We start from the raw sequence: 19,213 nt of genomic DNA, 5'->3' as shown, positions 1-19,213 counted from the left end.
ATCTGTTCAATCATTCTGGCTGAGACTATTGTCCCCAAAGTTTGACTCCAGCGTTCCGCTAGTTTCTCACTGCCCAATTATCTGAAACTATGTAGAAGAGCATACATTGAGCCAAAGAGAGATTTAGACTTCTCCCCGTAGATACAATCCCAAGCTGTTGAATGTTTTATTTCTTTTGCCGCCACATTAGAAGCAAGCTAATCCTTAATCTGCAAATATTTAAAAAGGAAATGGCCGGAAGTTTATAGGCCAGTCTTAGATTTTCGAATGATTTAATACCTCTATCATTATATGAATCGCCCAAGCAGTTTTCTTCATAGTTCACCCATATGTTACCCGCTTGATCCTGAAACACCTTAGGAAAAGTGGGATTCCCCCACAATGGGTAGTTTTTATGGAATATCGGTAGATTGCACCTAGTAGACATTGCTTGCCAAATATATACAATATCCTTAATGTTAAATTTTACCCTTTTAAAATAGTTTGGATCTCTAATTCCATATAAAATGTATCCCTCTGGTTCAAAAGCATAAATGCGAATACAGAATCACTCTGATCTAGACCAAGCACACTACGAAAACGGCCCGTAAAAGCGGCCCAGAAATAGACTTTGAGATCTGGGAAGCCAAGCCCACCTTGATCATATGTAGCTTTAAGCAACTCAATCGCCCTCCTCAGTTTTTTATATCCCCAAATAAAACTACTAAAAACCCCCTCTAGTTTTAAAAAAAATATGTTGGGGCTTTCAAAGAAATAGAACGAAACAAAAATAAGAATTTAGGCAAAATTTTCATTTTGATCAAGTTACTTCTACCTAGCAGGTCTATAGGGAGCCTCTGCCAAATTTTTAAAAATTGAATAGTTTTTTTAGCAAGGGTGCGTAATTTAAATCAAAGTTCTGATTAATCTTAGCTGTTATCTTTACTCCCAAATAAGCCATGGTGACGCAAGATCCAATAATGGAGTTCTGAATCCCAACAGTGGTAAGTACCTGAGTTTTGTCAGCATTCAATTTGTAGCCTGCAACTTTGCCGAATTTGTCTGCTACTACCTTAATGCTTATTACAGCCTTCTCTGGGTTGGTTGCATAAACTGCAATATTGTCTGCGTAAGCTGTGATCTTAAGTTTAGTATTGTCAGCTTTTAAAGGTTTCATTTGTATGCAGTTTTGTAGTGTGCCCAGGAATGGCTCTATATAAAGAGCGAAAAGTAACAGGGACAGAGGGCATCCCTGCCTTGTCCCACACAAGATCTGGAATGGAGGGGAGCACATTTCCCCATACGATAGCTTGGCCTGTGTATCACAGTGTAAAGCCTGTACAGAGGACCGAAATTGACGTCCAAGGCCAATGTTGGCCTGTACGGCCCATAAGAAGTCCCACCTGACTCGGTTGAAGGCCTTTTCGGCATCTAATAATATCATACCGAAGTTGATCCCCTTCTTATCTGCGTAATCAAATGCCCCAATGGCCATGTTGACGTGGGCAGTAGTGTCCCTCCCCATAATGAACCCATATTGTCTTTCAGAAACTAGTCGCGGCATAAGTGGAGCTAGACGAGTTGCCAAGACTTTTGAAAAGACCTTAGCGTCAGTATTGATAAGTGAGATAGGCCGATATGACCCTCACTCTGTTGGAGATTTGCCCTTTTTAAAAAAAAATACAATTTGTGTTGTGTTCCATGACTCCGGCACCTGTCCGCTTACTGCCACCGATTGTATCACTCTACACATAGGCAATAGTAGTTCTCTTTTAAAAGATTTATAAAATTCTAATGGCAACGAGTCATCTCCAGCCGCCTTCCCCGTTGGTAGAGTTGACAATGCCAGTTCCACTTCTTCTATAGACACTATATCTTCTAATATAACTGCTTCCTCCACATCAACTACTGGTATGCAGCTGTCCTCAATATACCCTAATATCTCTTCCTGATTCGGGTCCTATGTAAGTGAATAGAGTTTCTAAAATAAGAGGAATTGCTCCAAAATAGCAGAAGGTTCACTACGCAGATATATCTAAACAACAAAAGAGTACCAAATAATCAAAATACAAATTCAGACTAAAGTTTTAGAGCTGGAGGGATAAAGAATGAATTACCACCACCATCGAATAGCAAAGGTGTGCTATAGAAAAGCACAAGGTGGGACAGAAAGGGAGCTTAGTGCAGAAAAGAACCCTCAGGCACCAACTGAATAGATTGGTTGCCAGTTGTCGACCTTTTAGGACATTAGGTTCAAACTAACTCAACCTTGCACATGTCCGCTTTTGCACAATTGTTTTTAACAGGGTTAGAACTACCCCTATATTAGAATAATTTTTCTATCTGGGGAGTAGTCCATCCTCTTTTTAACTTGAGCACTTAATTTTCTGACTACGTAGCATTTCACGTTTTCACCAACTAGGGCCCAATGAAGACAACTGGCAACCAATCTATTCAGTTGGTGCCTGAGGGTTCTTTTCTGCACTAAGCTCCCTTTCTGTCCAGCATCGCGAACACTCTACTACAATGACCAGAGTCCTCAGGGGCAACTTCCGCCGGTGTGTGAGTAGTGTGCGACCCCACCCCTCTTTGTAACTTAAAGCTCCCTTGAGCAGCGGGCTGACGAGCCTGGGATCCCGCACCTACGCGCCGGAGTGGTACTATACCTGGCAGATATTGGCAGCCATCGGCGACCCCAGAACACTGCCTATCCCTGCTGACGAGGGTTGAAAACCCGAAACACGTGTCCAGGGATGGCGAAGACAGCGAAGATAGCAAGATCGAAAGATGATGCATCGCGAACACTCTACTACAATGACCAGAGTCCTCAGGGGCAACTTCCGCCGGTGTGTGAGTAGTGTGCGACCCCACCCCTCTTTGCCCTTTCTGTCCCACCTTGTTCTTTTCTATAGCACACTTTTGCTATTCGATGGTGGTGGTAATTCATTCTTTATCCCTCCAGCTCTAAAACTTTAGTCTGAATTTGTATTTTGATTATTTGGTACTCTTTTGTTGTTTAGATATATCAGTCCCAAGGGGTACAAGAGTGACCTATTCACCCTTTCTCTCTTGTTGTTGGGTTTTCACTACGCAGATATCCATCTGAGCCCCTTGTAGCGCTGATCCTAGTTTTTGCTTTTGCCTCTGCAGTCTGATACCTGCCCTATATGTTCCCCATATTCATATCTTTCTAGTCGATGTTTAGTAAAACTAGCAGCCATTTTCTTCACTAATACTCTTGCATCTATTAATGATAGAAGCAGAGTATCTTGAGTAATCTGATATTTATGCACTAACCTCGGCTGCAGCGCACAGAGACCTTATGCTGCTGCACACAGTGGAAAAAAAATGGAGGGTACGTTGTTTAGGAGAGTGTCATCATCACTTGGGTAGGTTTGGTATAATTTGTTTAGTAATCTGAAGGAAGTGACTGATAGATATCCTTAACAAATGATGGTAGTTCCTGGACAATGGGATGGCGGTGCTGGTAAACAAATAAAGATAGTCTCTCAGTGGCTGTATCCATGCCAGAGATGATGGGGTGCCCAGAATTGCTCAGTTTTGGAAGCATATAAAATCTCCCAGGTCTTGGTTCAAGATGAACAGGTATATTGGCTATTGTTTTATCAATGAGATTTAAGCTCCTGTACTTTACTACCATATTCTTAATTTATTTGCTCAAGTCTTCTGTGGGATCTGCTTCTAAAGATTAGTAAGCGTTGGGATCCGTTAGTTGCCTCATTCCCTCCTTAACACATTCACTTACTTTCATGGCAAACATGGAACCACCTTTGCGTGACTATATTATATTGAAATCCATTTGTAGCATGTATGGCTGTAGATACACATGCTCTCAGTGGCGTAATGATAGCTCCAACAGGCCCTGTGGTGCGTGGGGGCCCAGCTCCAGGGAGCCCCCTCTCGCACTGTTCAAGAGCGGCAGGCTTGGGTCTGGGGTGTGGGGGACCCTCTCCATGTAACTTGCAGGACCCCCAGCCCCTAAAGTTTCATTACACTACTGCATGCCCTGCATACTTCTGCTATCTAGTGTTGGGCGTGGCTATTTGCACGTTTTTCTTCAAAGAAGTTTTTCGAGTCATGAGATGTACTGTGACTCCTCCTTTAGTGTGCAGTGGGCATGAGCACCGACTCAATTTTCGATATGTTTTTTCTACGATCTGCTTCGGACGTGTACAGACGGAGCTTCAAGATCCGATGTACTTTCTCTTTTTTTATTCATGCCCTCAGTGAAAAAGTCAACTCCCAGTGTTTGAAGAATCCCTTCGTCGTCTGTGTTTCCTCTGGTTGACATAACCCAAAGACTGAGGCCTAGCGACCAAGTCCCCGAACATCCGGGCCCTGATGCTATTCCAGGGCTGTGAACCCTCTCGACGTTGGAGAATGTGGAGGCTAAAGGGTGATAGAATGGACACGTTTCCAGTGCTACTCCTAGTGCCATGCAAAGTACCCTCTGTCGGACCATCACAAGGTCTGTAATCTCACTCTCTCCCCATACAACGGCGATACCTATTGTGAATAAAACCTCACCTTTTGGTCGAACAAAACCATACGATATAGAAAGGAGAAGCATTGGGCACACAGCAAGATGGATCAGCAATCCACCTCCAATACCTTGACATCTTTGGTGGACAAGACCCCTTTGTAGCTGAGGAAAGAGAGGATTCTGACATCCTGCCGCACCACCCCACACCTAGCCCAGAGGCCATTTCCTCCAGATTCCAACCCAGAAGGAAATTAAGAGGATAATCTGCCGACGTTTAGGACCAGCATCCCTCCTGTCAAGAACACGCTGAAGGTGATATATATGGTTGTCCCAACACCCATTGCAAGCCTCTTAAGAGACCTCACGCCAAAGGTGCGACAATAGTGTCTCAAGGGCCGCTGCCTCCGGTCGGCACCAGATGAAGACCTCTAATTTGTGAACAGACTTAAACGTGGGTGTAAGCCCCCTACAACTGTCGAGCCCTACACGGCCCAAGGCCACTGACAAGCCTCGGAACCACTCGTAGCCGAATGTACTGCTGCTGGAGGCACCCAGGCTCTTTCTACTGAGAAGTTAGTGTTGACACTGAGAGCACCACTGACGACCTGCACTGAAGATTCAGAGCAGCCCATCCTGCTACGATGACAAGAGGAGGCTGAGCATACAGATGCACTGCCCCAAAAAAAGAGGCTTGTGTTCTAGGTGCAGCCCGCAACAGAGGCCCTTTCGAACTCAATGTCCAAGAAACAGAAAGATAAGGGCACCGCCACCTTCTGATCCATCGCCACTTCTTCCACCTCTGTTACTGCCTCCTCCATCACCACCCTTCGTGGTCATGCACACCTCCCTCACCCCTCTGGCAGAATTACCTCATGTGTCCCCAGGCTCCTTCTCATACCCAGGCAGCCCCTTTGTCCCTGCTGACCCCATGACTCCGCCTTCGAGTCAGGCCTAAAAATGTAAATGTAAATTGATACTTGTATAGCGCACTACTCACCCGCAAGGGTCTCAAGGTGCTTGTACGAATACCGCTGTGGAACCCATCCTGGCTTTCCCTGTGAGGCGTCCACTCCTGGGCACGCCCAAGGTGAAAGCCAGGCATCCTTAGCGTTGTGGGGGCCGTTGTGGAGATTAAGCAAGCTATTGCCCAGAGTTGCAGAGTGGGACTCCATGATTGGTATAGGCACCGAGGCGAGAATTATCAGGTCTGTGGAATTTTGAGCCCAAGACCCGCCGAGGCGGGGAATTGAACCCTGGTCCCGGGCCAGACCTCTGCATCAGGGTCTGCCGCTCTAATCATTGAGCCACACTTCTCCACCCTACAGGCCTACAGATGACCCTTGAGACAACTATGATGTTGACCCTGTCAGTGCATCTTCGCTGGATACCACGGCGTATCACAAGGGCATCCAGCAGGCAGCCACTTTTCGCAAGGTAGACATGCAAACGCTTTAGGTAGACGAGGACTTCCTTGTGACAATGCTTTGAAATCAGAGCGGAGGGTACAGTTGCCCTGCTCAAGGGCATGTTTAAATCAGTCTTGAGACATTCAAAGAGCCCATGAAGGCAAGGGTAATAACATCCAAGATGAAGAAAGAACTATAAGCCCTCCCCTAGTGGCCTGGTCAGGGGCTATGACCCTCCTGAATGCCTGGTAGTCTGTACTGCCCGCAAAGGAACTTCTTCTCAGGTCACCAACGATGCCCTGACGCCTAACAAAAAGAGCAAGAAACTTGGTTCAGCGGACAAAAGGATGGCTGAAAGTGTCATCATCCACTGGTGCAGATCCAGCTGGGTTGGGCTTCTCTCTATATGCGACAGGTCTCAGTGTGAGGAGATGCAGAAGCTTCTCCAACATCTTTTGTAGGATTTCAGGAAGAGAGGTAGGAGACTGTATCCATGGGCAAGACCATCGCCAACGTTCTTTGCGCTATAGATGCTGCTGATATAGACAACAGGGAAGGAGGTTAACCCCAGAGTCGTCCTTATTCTGCATGACCGGCTCCACATCTCTGGGTTTATGCCAGAGGTCCAGCAGAATCTTCTTTACCTCACATGCGATAAGGGCCATCTATTTGGACGACATATTGACTAAATGCTGGAGAAGATCAAGAAGGGCGGTGACTTTGTATAATCGATAAGTGACCTTCAAACTCTGGCTACTTGGGGCTCCACCCAGAGGTAGCAGCCAAGACAAGGAGCCACGTCTCCTTGCCATTCCATGTTGTATCAAAGGCAACAGTCCTTATACCTACAGGGGCAATATCAAGCGCCTGGTAACGTGGTCTCCACCTCCAAAATACTGACTTGTCCTTCTTATCCCTCTAATCACGTCACCTGGGAGATTGCAGGATTTACTTCTCTGCTGTGAGTAAATCACCTCAGACGAGTGGCTTCTCATATTTGTCCACCACTGCTACTAGAACATTCCACAACCTCTCCCCATCCTCCCACCTTGCATACATGTCCTCAGCAGAGAACTTCTTCAGAAAATGGTACAACTGCTCGTCCTCAAAGGAGCAATGGAGAGGGTTCTCCCTCACCACAGGGACAAATGTGCCTAGTCTCTACTTTTTCATTCCCAAGAAGAACAGCTCCCTGAGACCAGTCCTGAACCTCCGACCCCTCTCTGAATACATCCTTTCTGAGCATCGCCACATGACAGCCCTTTGGCATGTCAGTTCTCTGCTCCTGCAGGGGGACCGCATGACTGTTAGACCTCGAGGATGCTTACTTTCATATACCATTCACCCCACCCAAGGTGTTGTTACCCCCACTTTCTGGCATTGGGCCAGCCCTACCAACTCAAAGTACTGCCCTTTGGTGTCGCCTCTGCCAAAAGCTGTCCACCAAGTGCCTGGTGAGGAAGCCGCTCATCTACAGAGGCGTAGCACACATGTTCCCTTTTCTCGCCTATTGGCTGATCAAAAGCACCAGCAGGCACCGATGTCTCACCCACACCCAAGCAGCAGTCTTCCTGCTCTGCTGCCTGGTATTCACCATAAATGCCACAGAGTCTGACCTTTAACCCCTCCAAGTCCAGCCCTTCTTGGGGTCCTCTCCTAAATGCCATTTTAGGCAAAGCCCACCCTAACCAACAAAAGGTGTTGGCATTTTAGCAGCTGCTACTTATTTTTCACCCTAGCCATCACCTCACAGTCATAACTGTGAACTACCCGCTAGGGATGATGGGCACATGCATCGTCCGAGTACCATATGCCACACTCCACGTGCGTCCATTACAGCGGTGCCGCATGGAGCAGTGGTCGCCAGTGAAGGGGCATTAGGAGGAGCAAGTGTTGGTGAAGGCCAGTTCTTCTTGCTCTCTGCAGTGGTGGAACAACAACTGTCTGTTGCAGGGCAAGCCCTTCACAGACCATGTCCCGCAGGTGACCATTACCACAGATGCTTCTATCTAAGGCTGAGGGACTCATTTAGACACTGTGACAATGCAGGGAATAAGGCTCTCCAGGGGCTCCACATCAACTACCTCGAGATCAGTAGCCATACACCTGGCTCTCAGCGCTACCTTTCAGGTAATTCACATCAAACAGTTTGACCGTCATGTATTACCTCCAGAAACAAGATGCTAGGCACTCTCTCCAGCTCCTGGCACTCTCTCCAGCTCCTGGCACTCTCTCCAGCTCCTGGCACTCTCTCCAGCTCCTGGCACTCTCTCCAGCACCTAGCACTAGCTCTACCGATCTGGCCCTGGGTCATCTGCCTCCTGGCAGTTTTCCCCCACTTTGTCGTCCTGCTCCACAGGACGCATAAGCAAGTCCACAAGTGCAAATTCTACTCCCACCATTGTGGAGCCCCACATATAGATCCAGTCACTACCCACTGCAACGTAAAAGGCGTTAACTTTGCCTCCAGGTACCCACACTCCAAGCGCAATGCTCTATGGTTTAACTAGTCGGGGATATAGGCCTACATTTTTCCTCTTCCCTCACTCATACCATAACTTGAAGATGTCTCAAACATCCCTCACACTCACCCTGATGGCTCCTGCCTCGTTGAGACAGCCAGAGATATTCATCAGACCCCACGAGAAGATTCCGAACAGGCCAAATCTTATTACAGAGAAGCGAGGCTTAAACGGGCACCCAGACCCCAGACAACTCAACCTAATGATCTGACACCAGAGGATTTAAAGTTTGTCTATTTCAGCCTCCTGCAGGACTGCATGAGTATCCTGCACAGAGCCTGCAGATCTACTATTCAGGCGTATTATACTGCAAAAGTGGAAAATGTTTGTCTGGTTGCTACCTCTTGCACCTGCAAAAGTTAGGACTTGCCTACACATCCATACAGCTATACCTGCCCACTTTTGCTACTTACATGCACACTAGGGTAAATGTGTCTTTAGTTAGAGTCCCTGTCATTTAGAGAATTATATCTCCCAGGGTGACACATCCCCCCACTTCCTGTGCCCCTGCATGGAACCTTAATGCTGTACTCACCAGGCACTTGGGTCCCCCTTGCAAACTCCTGGACTCTTGCCCTTCATAGTTCTTCTCAAGGGAGGGGGCCTTCCTTATAGCTATAACTTCTTCAGAAGCATCAGTGAGGAGTAGGCACCCCAAAAGAGATCTTCATTCAAGGTCGCAAGGATCGTAAGGTTCCTCACCTCAGTGGTATCTCCTTTCCACTTCAGTCAAACTATAGAAATTCCAGTCTTCTTACCGCAGGCAAATTTTGTGGCTGAGCGCTGTTCATGTGCGAACGAACACTATGTACTATATTAATATGTACTTTATTAACCGCATCGCTGCGGCGGCTTTTCCCGCTGTGCGCGGCATTTTAAAAAATCCCGCGTAACGTGACAAAGCCAGCTCGTCATCCGCGCAGCGCAGGTAACGCCCATGACGAGCTGGCTTTGTCATCCGCAGGGAAGGGGTTAATAGGACTAAGTCCTTCCAGAAGTCTGACCAACTCTTTGTAGATTTTGCCAAACACTACAAGGGACATCCCATCTGGTAGACTGGCATAGCTAGGTGGATAGTTAAGTACATCCAGTCCTGCTAGCACAGAGCAAAAAGAATCCTACCTCTCCCTCCCCAGGGCACACTCGGTCCACAAAATATGTGCAGCAATGGCCTTTTTGATCCCCCTAGCTGACAAATACAAATGGTCACCTTGTAAGTTCCACACACCTCTGCTACAGACTGTTTTGTGGATAAACTGCCTGTCAACAGTCTATGGTTGGCCAAACAGTACTAAGAACTTTATTTCTAACATCTGCACCATCTACAGGTTAACCACCGTTTATGGAGGGGACTGCTTTACAGTCTAAGCAGAGTATGTATAACCTCAGCAACACATGCTACAAACGGAAAATATTACATACCCGGTAAACATCTGTTCATTGCGTGTAGGGCTGTAGATTCACATGAGCGCACTCTCCTTCCTAGAACCTTATGTCTGCTGCTAATCCCTCCATTTCTGGAGTATCTTATTTGGTTTTTCACAGTGTAACATGTATACATATCAGTGTAAACATAGAAATATTTGCCGTAAGTAGCACAGAGTTGAAGTAATATCAGTGTACACTTGGATTATCATTCATGACTGCGTGGGCATGAGGCCACCATGCCGATCTCTCTTCTCACCACTAAGAATATGCTTGTTCGCCATGCCACTTTGACTCAGCGTTCCATACATACATCCACCCACTGTGCGAAAAACAATGTTCGATGGAGTTGGTGCTCGTACGCATTGCCCACTAATGCAGGAGTTATAGTACATCTTATGTCTGGAAAGACTCCTTCAAACAAAAACAACCTTGAAGCGACCGAGCTCAGGAGTAGATGGCAGGATATGCAGAGCTCGTGAATCTACAGCCCTGCAGATTATGAACACACGCTTACAGAGTTATTCATATTTTCCTTCTTTTGCGAGGCAGTTGATTTTGACGGCCCAGCATGTTAATTATCCTGGCTCCTTTGTACGAGATCTGCCCACAGGTTCGTTCAGTTCGAGACCTATTGAAATATTGGTTTAGAGCAGTGCAAGGTGACAACAGTACATGTAATGTGATGTTATGTTAGAAATTTGTAAAGAGCCAGGTTACTCAAATACGGAGTGTCCCCCGCTAGGTTTTCTCCTTTTCTGTCAGTCAGAAGTATACAACAAGTCAACCATAGTCACTAAACAACTGTGAATTGCCTGAAGAACCAGGTTTTCAAATTCCTACGAAAAAGCACTTCTGAGGGCTTCATACTGAGATCCCGGGGTAGAAGGTTTCACGTTTTATCAGAAAGTAGACTAAAGGATCTGCCACCCAGACGAGCTCAGTGATCCTTGGAAATCGTCACTTTAGCTGTTCCAGACGATCTAAGATTGCGATTGAGCCAATAGAGTTTAATCGAAGGTTTCGAAGACCTTTTCCGTTTAGAATTCTGTGGCAAAAATATACCAGGTCATGTAATGTAATGATATCCTTAGTTCTAATTAGCTGGTAGGCGCTTTGTGGTTTATGTTGATATGCAACAAGTTTATCAAAGAACCGAACGCTGATCTCTAAATCATGTCTTTAGGGAGAGGATGGTGAAGATGCTGGTGGATCTGTTAACTAACCAGGTGAAGGAGAAGAAAGTGATGGTGATGGTTCTGCAGTCAGTCTACAGACTGATGCGGAAGTTCGACTGGAGAGTCCCCTTTGCCACAGAAGGCGGAGTCAGAGCTGTGCTGGCCGGCATGGAAGAACATTCGAGCTCCGCGTCTGTCCAGCAAGCTGCCCTGGCGGTAGGTGCCAGCATTTTATTCCTTACACTTCCCCAGAAGTAATGTGGTTGTGAAGGAGGACAAAGGAGAGGAGTGTGCTTCTTTGTGAGGTTTGTCATCATTGTGGATGTTCGGCAATAGTTTAGGGACTGTGGAACAACTTCACCTGAAAACCTAGATTGCTTCACCCTAACTTGATTGCCTCTATTTATCTACTTATTGCAGAATGGTTAAAAACAGAATTACAGGGCATACACTGTTTTTCTCTTCTTGCAAAGTAACCTTTGATGGACACTTCTAACTCAGTGCTTCTCAAATGTTTTAGAAGCAAAACTCAATTTGTAGAACAACAAACGTTACAAGAAAAACACCAATTAATGTTGAATTGTTACCTGTGGATAAGCAGAAAGGAACACTTGAACCTGTAGGCTTGTTCATGCTTCTCTTTTCTCTCTGTTTTCAGGTCCTGAAGGTGTTGACAGGTGCTGAAAACCTCCAGCTTCATAGTTCTTCGAAAGCCTATCAGCTCAGCCATGCGGATGCTCAGGTGATGCGTGAGATCTTTGCTAGCATCGGCTCTGCCGCCAGCCCAGATTCTGACAGTTTGCTCTGTGTCATCCCCGCCGCTATTACGAAGATGCTTGCCACCCCTGGGTAAGAACCTCCAGCAGCGTCAAATTTTGCCTCTTTTTACATTTGTAAGTTCATCCCTATCTCTAGTGAAACTGGGCATTGGATGTCTTTTCATGTCGGTCCCTGTGGGCTAAAGTTCAGGTTTCATTTCATTGTTGCCTTCTCCATCCGTGGAGGAACCATCCACCGTCATGAGTTCTGGATTATTCCGTTGTCACAATAAAAAGTGAAATGGTGCTTTAAAAATGATTTTCATTCTAAATGGAGTAAGTGTTGGTCTCAGACATTCCCATAGGGAACACCCCAGTCAATAAATCAAAGGGCCAACTAGGACTTGGAACAGATGCTTCTTGACTTGTCTGAGCGTTCCCCTTCGTTTAACTTTGACAGTAGAAATGTTATCAGATTAATCAGATTTGCAATATAGCGGATCCAGTCTGATGCCTTGGGATACGCAATGGTAAGGAATCTCTGGCTAGATAGTCTCTACCAGATAAAGTATTGCCGAAGGTAAGCAACGTGTTCTTCAAATCTGAACATTGCACAACACAAACACCCTAGCACAGGGCTGTCCACCTGCTTCAAGAAGGAATGGTTGTGAAAGCGCTCATATAAACCAATGCATCTGTGTGTGGGGCAGTGCTCCATTCTCTCTCTTACCTGTCTAGGAGAATGCTCCTGCTTTAAGAATTGTCAGCTCAGAAGAACGTCCACATCTTACCCTGTCTAATGAGCCGGCAAATCTTCAGTCAGTTGAAAAAGAATTCCACTAGTGGTAGCTGGACAACACTTAGGGACAGGAAATAATTGATCTAGTGAAAATATGATTGTTTTTCTTCAGAAGACAAGCAAAAAAATGTCCACCTTTATTCCAGACCCCGTTCACTCCCAGACTAGTGGCCAAATTGGAACACAGAGGTGCAGGTGATCTTCATGGGGTATGTTTAGACTCCGATCTCTGTTTGGGAAGAGCTAATGAGTTGTGCTTTTCTTGATTTATTGTTAAAGCACAATGTGTATATATATATATATATATATATATATATATATATATATATATATATATATTTTGTGTAGCATTGTAATTTTCTTTTGTAAGACTAAAGCACTGCCTGGACATTCATTTATTGGGTAGTATTTGGCCAAGAATTTCTATTTTAAACTAGTATGTGGAGTTATCGTTGGCTCGCTTGAGTCGTTACCATTAGGAGTGAAGTACAAAGCATTTGTTTTGGGGTTCAGTAGTACAGGGGGCTCAATTCATCAGTGGCAAATGACTCCAGTTGTCACCGTTGGAGCCTACTTAACCTCCGTAACGCTAGACCAACCTTAATCCTGTTCCCAGACATAGCATTCCACGCATTGACTTGTGCCATTGAGACTGACGGGACAGAATGGCTCCGGAGTTAACTGGGGCAGTCACTGGGGTGCTCCAGTGTATCCTTCAAAATCTTCCAGGTAGTTTCTGCCATGCACTCTTGTCTTCTGTTCTGTGTTGTGTTGTGAGAGAGGTCTCCACCCTCAGTGCTTCCCCAAAGGTGTTTCCAGAAATACTGCAACTGCCACAGTTGAGTCTTAAAGATCACGTGTTACAGTGCATTTAGCGGTGTCTTGATAAAGGTGACGTCTCTGCAGCTGCCTCCAATCCGCAATCATCAGCTGATTGTTCTGATCATTACCTCCAAATTTGAACTCTTTCTAAGGTACAGGATGAGTCCTTCTTAAATGAATGGGATAGCTTGTCCAAACAGTAAACAAGTAAAAGATTGAGTGTTAGCCTAAAAGACCACATTCATCTTTGCAATTTATTGGTATGATGCACCAAATTGTTACACACATTCTCAGTGAATAATCAATTTGATGTCACGTGAAAGAAGCAGTGACCGACCTAGAGTTTGTCTAGAGCCTGTCCGTCGACTGCAGAAGCCTCTGTACACTCTAGAAGCAGAGAGACCGTGTTTCTATTATATGGAAAGCACTATGTTTTGTAACTGAATCTTGGGTTATTTGCTGCTTTTGGCCAATCCTACAAGAGCATGGGATTTGCAAACAGTACATAGTTTTAGAGTTGTAAAACTTTCTTTTTCCTTTACTCACAAACATTTTACTGTTCTGTCATTTTAGCCACAGTAGCTGCTGATCTTCAGATGACACAGTGACAGAATTGACCTCTCCTCTGTCCTCTTCTTACAGGTGCCTCTCGGCGGTGGAGAATGGTCTTTTAGTGGTGAATATGTTAATAAACAGTCACAGAGGTCTGGCAGAACAACTGATGAACTGTGGCATCCATATGGTACTTCAGAGCTGCTGTGAGAGCATGGCCAGCCCCCAAAGTGAGATGCTTTCCCTGATCATCAAGAACCGCCTCGCTGAACACAAGCTGCCGGTGGATGTGGACAGCACTGAGTCTGACTTGTCAGGTAAAAGGTGACACACTGGTTTGTTTCCTCTCGGCCACATCTTCTTGATTTAGGAGGGGCAGTTGCAGGATTTGGGCATAGGATCAACTGTTTGGATAAACCATCCAGAACTGTTTTGGATTCTGTGAAATTTTTAATAGTTGTTCTACACAACAGCATTGAAAGGTCACGCTTAAGTCCTCCTATGTTATGTTAGTTGGATTTGTAAAGCGCCGTTCTCACCCGGAGGGTATCCAGCGCTGGAGCAGGGGTGTAGGTCATCTGCCGGGTGTTAGTTAAAGAACCAGGACGTCTGCTTCTTGCAGGATATCAGAAGTGAGGAGGAGGCTCTTATGCGTAGAGGGATTTTGTTGCAAGTTTTGGGTACAAGGTAGGAGAAGGCTATTCTGCTTTTGGCGTTGCGAGGGGTATGTGCAGGCAGAACGTCTGATCGGATGGTGGCAGTGGAGGCGGCAGTTGAGGTCAGCTGGAGCAATGAGTTAAAACTTGTGTACCTCCCCAACTAATCCTGTTAGGGATACATAGTGAAGCTACCAAACTGTCCCAATCCTTTGTATTTGTGGCTAGGACTATGTTCAGACTGTGTATTTATTGCATCAGCCGGGTTAGACTCTGCCTGCCATCTTCCATCAGTGGCTATCGTGTTTGTTGCCAAGCTATGGTTTGGAAAGGGCATTGTATGCTTGGAAAGGTAAAAAGCAAGGTGAAAGGCATTCGAATTTGGGCACCAAATACAGAGTGGATCTTGGCCTAGGGCACTAGTGTAAGTGATTCGGGAGAAAGTGTTGGAGCGACTGGTTGTTTGATCACCTTTGCCTGTACTTGTGTGATTGTGTCTCCTGCGTAACGGCCTAGTTCATGGGGTCTGGTGCAGCAATGAAATTTGGCCTACTGTTTATTGTTTATCTGTATCTTCGATTAAGGAAGGTTTTTGACATTCTTATCTTGCCTGTGCAATATTTTGATTTAAGATTAATATTAATAAAGAGAAAACGTTTGCATAAAATATTATTTTTAAAAAGTGTGAAAAGTGAATGCCACCGTTCTGCGTGGGAAGGGCCTTGGGCTTCTCTTTAGAGGTTCGCTATCTCCAAGAAACAGCTGCCCTGATTACACTTTTACATTCTGAGGCACGTCTCCTAGTAGACACATCTCAAACAGATATTTTATATTGGCATTCGGAAGTAGCATTGGCAATGCCTAGATTTTCCCGAGGCTGTAGGATTATTGGCACAGATGTCTCCCACTCTGTCTCAGTGTGAATCCAGAGGTGGTCACTCTCACAGCTGCTTCAAGTAGTGGCCTTCTCTCTGTGCCTGTGTAGCGTTTGCACTTATGCCTTTACTTTGATTTCCTAGTAATAGCACGGTCTTTGTATGGGACTGCCAAATCGTTCAGTTGCTTTTCTCTCTTGTAGCTTATTTTTTTCCTATACAAATTGAGAAGTTCTGCCAAGGACTTTTCCCGAGAAGAGGATATTTTTCCCAGAATGGCCTGTTACCACCCAAAGAGAGGGATAAGAGGCCCCCACTCGAATGGAACCTCACTGGTTCCACTTGCAGGTAGTTAGCATTCATACAACTAACTGCATCATCCTTAAAGCCATCACAGCCGGCACCCGTTCCTATCTGGCTGACAATCGCACCAACTCAGGTGGCGCTCCGCACACCCACAGCCAGGAGACCATCAGATTGGAGATGAAGAAGTGCAAGAGAAATGAACTAACACAACTACATCCCTGTATCCATGAAGGGTAATCGACCCCTGAGGAAGGAGCAGAGATTGCACACTTTAAAGTACACTGCATTATGAAGCAGTAAGAGTCCACAAACCAGATACCGCTCCAGTCACACTTCACTCTGTAAAGAGCACTCTGCTTGCAATGTTGACACAATGTACATACAACATACCTACATCCACTGCCACTTGATGCCAGCACTGAAGGCTCTGAGCATGCGGCCTACATTGGTTGATGCATTCTTGCAGAGATAATGTTGACTAAAGAAGACCTCCAACCATCAACTCTTTGCAGACAGCTTTTTCTATTTCAAAATCATGTGTATTTTTCACTTGTTGCTGAATTTATCTAGCAGTAATATTTAATAGATTCACCTGTGCTGCATCTTTTTCCTCCTAGGTGAGGCTGTTGTAAATTTGAGAGTTTATGTTCTGCCTGCACATGGATCGTACAAGCTGAGGTGTGTTTTGTCGATTCACCCATTAGCTTAAAGATAACAAATACTGTTTGTACTGGAGGAATAATCATGGACCAAACGCTCTCAGCTTGTCAACCTGAAATGTTTCAGAAGCTTTTGACTCTTATCAAAGATATCAGCACTGGAGCACTGAGGTTCTAGACAGATAGCTTTGTCTTCTTGCTTCCCATTTGCTATTGCAGTATGATGCCACATTTGTGTACATAGCATCTTGCTTGTGTCTTGCAGATTCCAGCTCACCTTTTTACCTCAAGGGTAAAGATCTGAAGAAGTTATCTGTCAGTTTGAAGGAGATCAGTCTACCAAAAGAGATCATTCTTGCCCTGGAGCGCCTTATCTGTGATGATTCTGCGTCTGTGGAACATGAGATTCCTGAGCTCCTCAAAGACCGCAACTGGTTCCTGATGCTGCTGAGAAACCTTGAGCAGCTTCGGACGGAGAAGACCATCCAGCTTGGAATCCTCAGGTAATGCTGCCCTAGCTTTGGGAGTGTTATGCCTACAGATTGCCCGTTTAGTGAGATGAGCGGTTGGTACTGGGTAAAGAGTCCTGGTCTTGGAGTTGTCCTTAATTTATTGGCATGCTGGCTCAGTACAGCAGCAAGTCAGTCCTTGAACGCAGTCTCTGTTTTCTCTCTCTCTTGATCTGGGGGTGAACTGATTGGCTGTATGTGGCAGTATTTAGGTCCTTGATCTCTGCTGGAGTATGTTTTCATCATGTGTAGCTAGCCACCAACCTTGCTGTCACGGGTGGAGAGCCCCCGCTGTGCATGGCCTTCATGCATGCTTTTTTCCCTCAAGGGTTCTCAAACCCTCCCATAGAATTTGTGCACTCTGGGTAACAAGAGGACGCATGTTGGATTTGCCACGGACCCGGTTCCAGGTCCACTGTCTCTGTAGAAGATCCAGTATGGGCCCTGGATGCTTTCGCTTGTTTCTTTGCTAAGCTTTGTGGACCTCCGGGTGTGCTGGGGGCTCCAAACACAGCTCCCTGGTCCGAGACCCCAAAGGCAAAATCAGGTATGTTTTTGGTATTTATTCTTAAGGGTAGGGTACTTTTTGTTCAGGCCAAGTATGGTATAATCCTGTTCAGCATTTCTTTCTGTATTGGTGAGCAAAGAATCCTATGGCAATTAAAATGGGAGCGGTCACTTTTTTAGCTCCAGATTGAAGGATATGAATTTAACTTACTATGCCAGACTCAAATTTGATGTACTTTTTTTTTTTTTTTTTTAAATTTTTGGTGAACCTTTATTATGAATGCGAGCAATTACAGGCAGAGGCCTACAACCACCTGGCCGGCCACTAAAGAAGTCATGATAATAGCAAAGCAATAATAGAAAAACATAGCAGCACACGGTTAGGAGTTCCCGTAAAGGCAGGACAGAACATATGAGCAAACATGTGTGTAGGCAGTCAGGAGTAATGAAGGTTCGTTTTCAAATCTTTAAATCACAGGATCACTATCAAGCAATCGTTCCAGGTCCTGCAGGTAGTCCGCACAAAGGGAGAGGTCAACAAGCAACACGAATGCAGTAGGGAAAAAGGGCTACGCGTACAAATCAGGATGAATCCCAACACATTCACGTATCATAGTACACCAACGCCCCATCCCTCAAAACCGAAAACACTGCAGAGACCCTAAGGAACGGTAATACAGAAAAAGAAAAAGAAAAAAGGGCCATAGAACCAAGGAAGAAACAAAGAGCTACAAAGAAAAATCATACCCCCCCCCCCCCCCCCCCAACCCCCATCCCGCACCCCTGCAGAAGGCCACAGCCTACCCCCCCCCCAGCAGTGTGCCTGTCGCCCTAAATAAGAGACCCGAAATGTAGTAAGTTAGAAAGGAAGAAAGAAAGAAAGCAGATGAGGAGAAAAATCAGTATGTCAGCACCCAGTAATCCACCCCCCGAGCCCAGAACCACAAAGTCGACACAGAAGCGAGAGCAGTGGCAGTCATAACAGTGCGCGCCCCTCGTAGTCACCAGGTAAACCAACACCATCAATCAATGAAGCAGACTCAGCCCTGCCCCGTGCGATCGATTGCACCAGCAAAGTACATCCAACCAGCCGCCATGATGATGAACGTGGGCGACAAGGAGAGGCCAGTGGGTTGTTTTCCAACGTCCGCCGTAAGCAACAGTGTGCTGTGAAGGGTGCCAAATGAAAGGTCCACGAACGGCACCAGTCCCCAATCCCTAGCGACAGCCGATAGTTCCGTTGTCATCATGGGAGACTGGCCCCCCAAAACGCCATATCCACTGGAAAGAACTTAGCCCACCGCTCAAGTGTAGGGTGTGGCATAATGTCCTGAGCGCGCGGATAGTCCACGAAGGCGTGTCCAGCTACCGGGGCAATGGCCTCCAATTTGCGTCCCAGAGCGCGAGCACTGCAGACCATGGCGCCACGAAGGGCACCGAGGGCAATCATTACATCCCGGACCCCTGGCGACGTCCCATGAGCACAATCCACGGCGCTCATCCCTACCATTGGCTCTTCAGCAAGCTCCGCCATGTTAATAAGGGTGTCACTGACCCACGCATCTGGCCGGGCATCCTCTCGCCCCCCATCAGAGCACAAGTGAGTCACAATTGCGAAAGTGGCAAACTCCATGATGTTTGCAGAAAATGACACGAAGGCAGCTTCAGCGGTGTCAGGGTCTCAATCACACACCAGTGCCCCCAAGTCTCAAACACCGATCCCTCGGCGAACAAAATGGCGCTCAGACTTACTTCG

At 46.1% G+C, this 19,213-nt stretch overlaps 1 protein-coding gene across 4 annotated transcripts in view; it reads left to right on the top strand.

The window, feature by feature from the left end:
* The window catches only part of LOC147706699 (cullin-9-like), a 354,395-nt gene that overhangs the window by 158,489 nt on the left and 176,693 nt on the right, over positions 1–19,213 (top strand). For all 4 annotated transcript variants that reach the window (XM_086925838.1, XM_086925836.1, XM_086925837.1 and 1 more), the window contains exons 9-12: positions 11,023–11,230; positions 11,673–11,863; positions 14,036–14,262; positions 16,707–16,944. In XM_086925838.1, the coding sequence (XP_086781964.1) occupies positions 11,023–11,230; positions 11,673–11,863; positions 14,036–14,262; positions 16,707–16,944 (864 nt within the window). The remainder of the gene's footprint in view (positions 1–11,022; positions 11,231–11,672; positions 11,864–14,035; positions 14,263–16,706; positions 16,945–19,213) is intronic.

The sequence above is a fragment of the Lissotriton vulgaris genome, chromosome 6 (assembly GCF_964263255.1).
Source record: "Lissotriton vulgaris chromosome 6, aLisVul1.2, whole genome shotgun sequence".
NCBI lineage: Eukaryota > Metazoa > Chordata > Amphibia > Caudata > Salamandridae > Lissotriton > Lissotriton vulgaris.
This window is presented reverse-complemented; position numbering and strand designations above follow the sequence as displayed.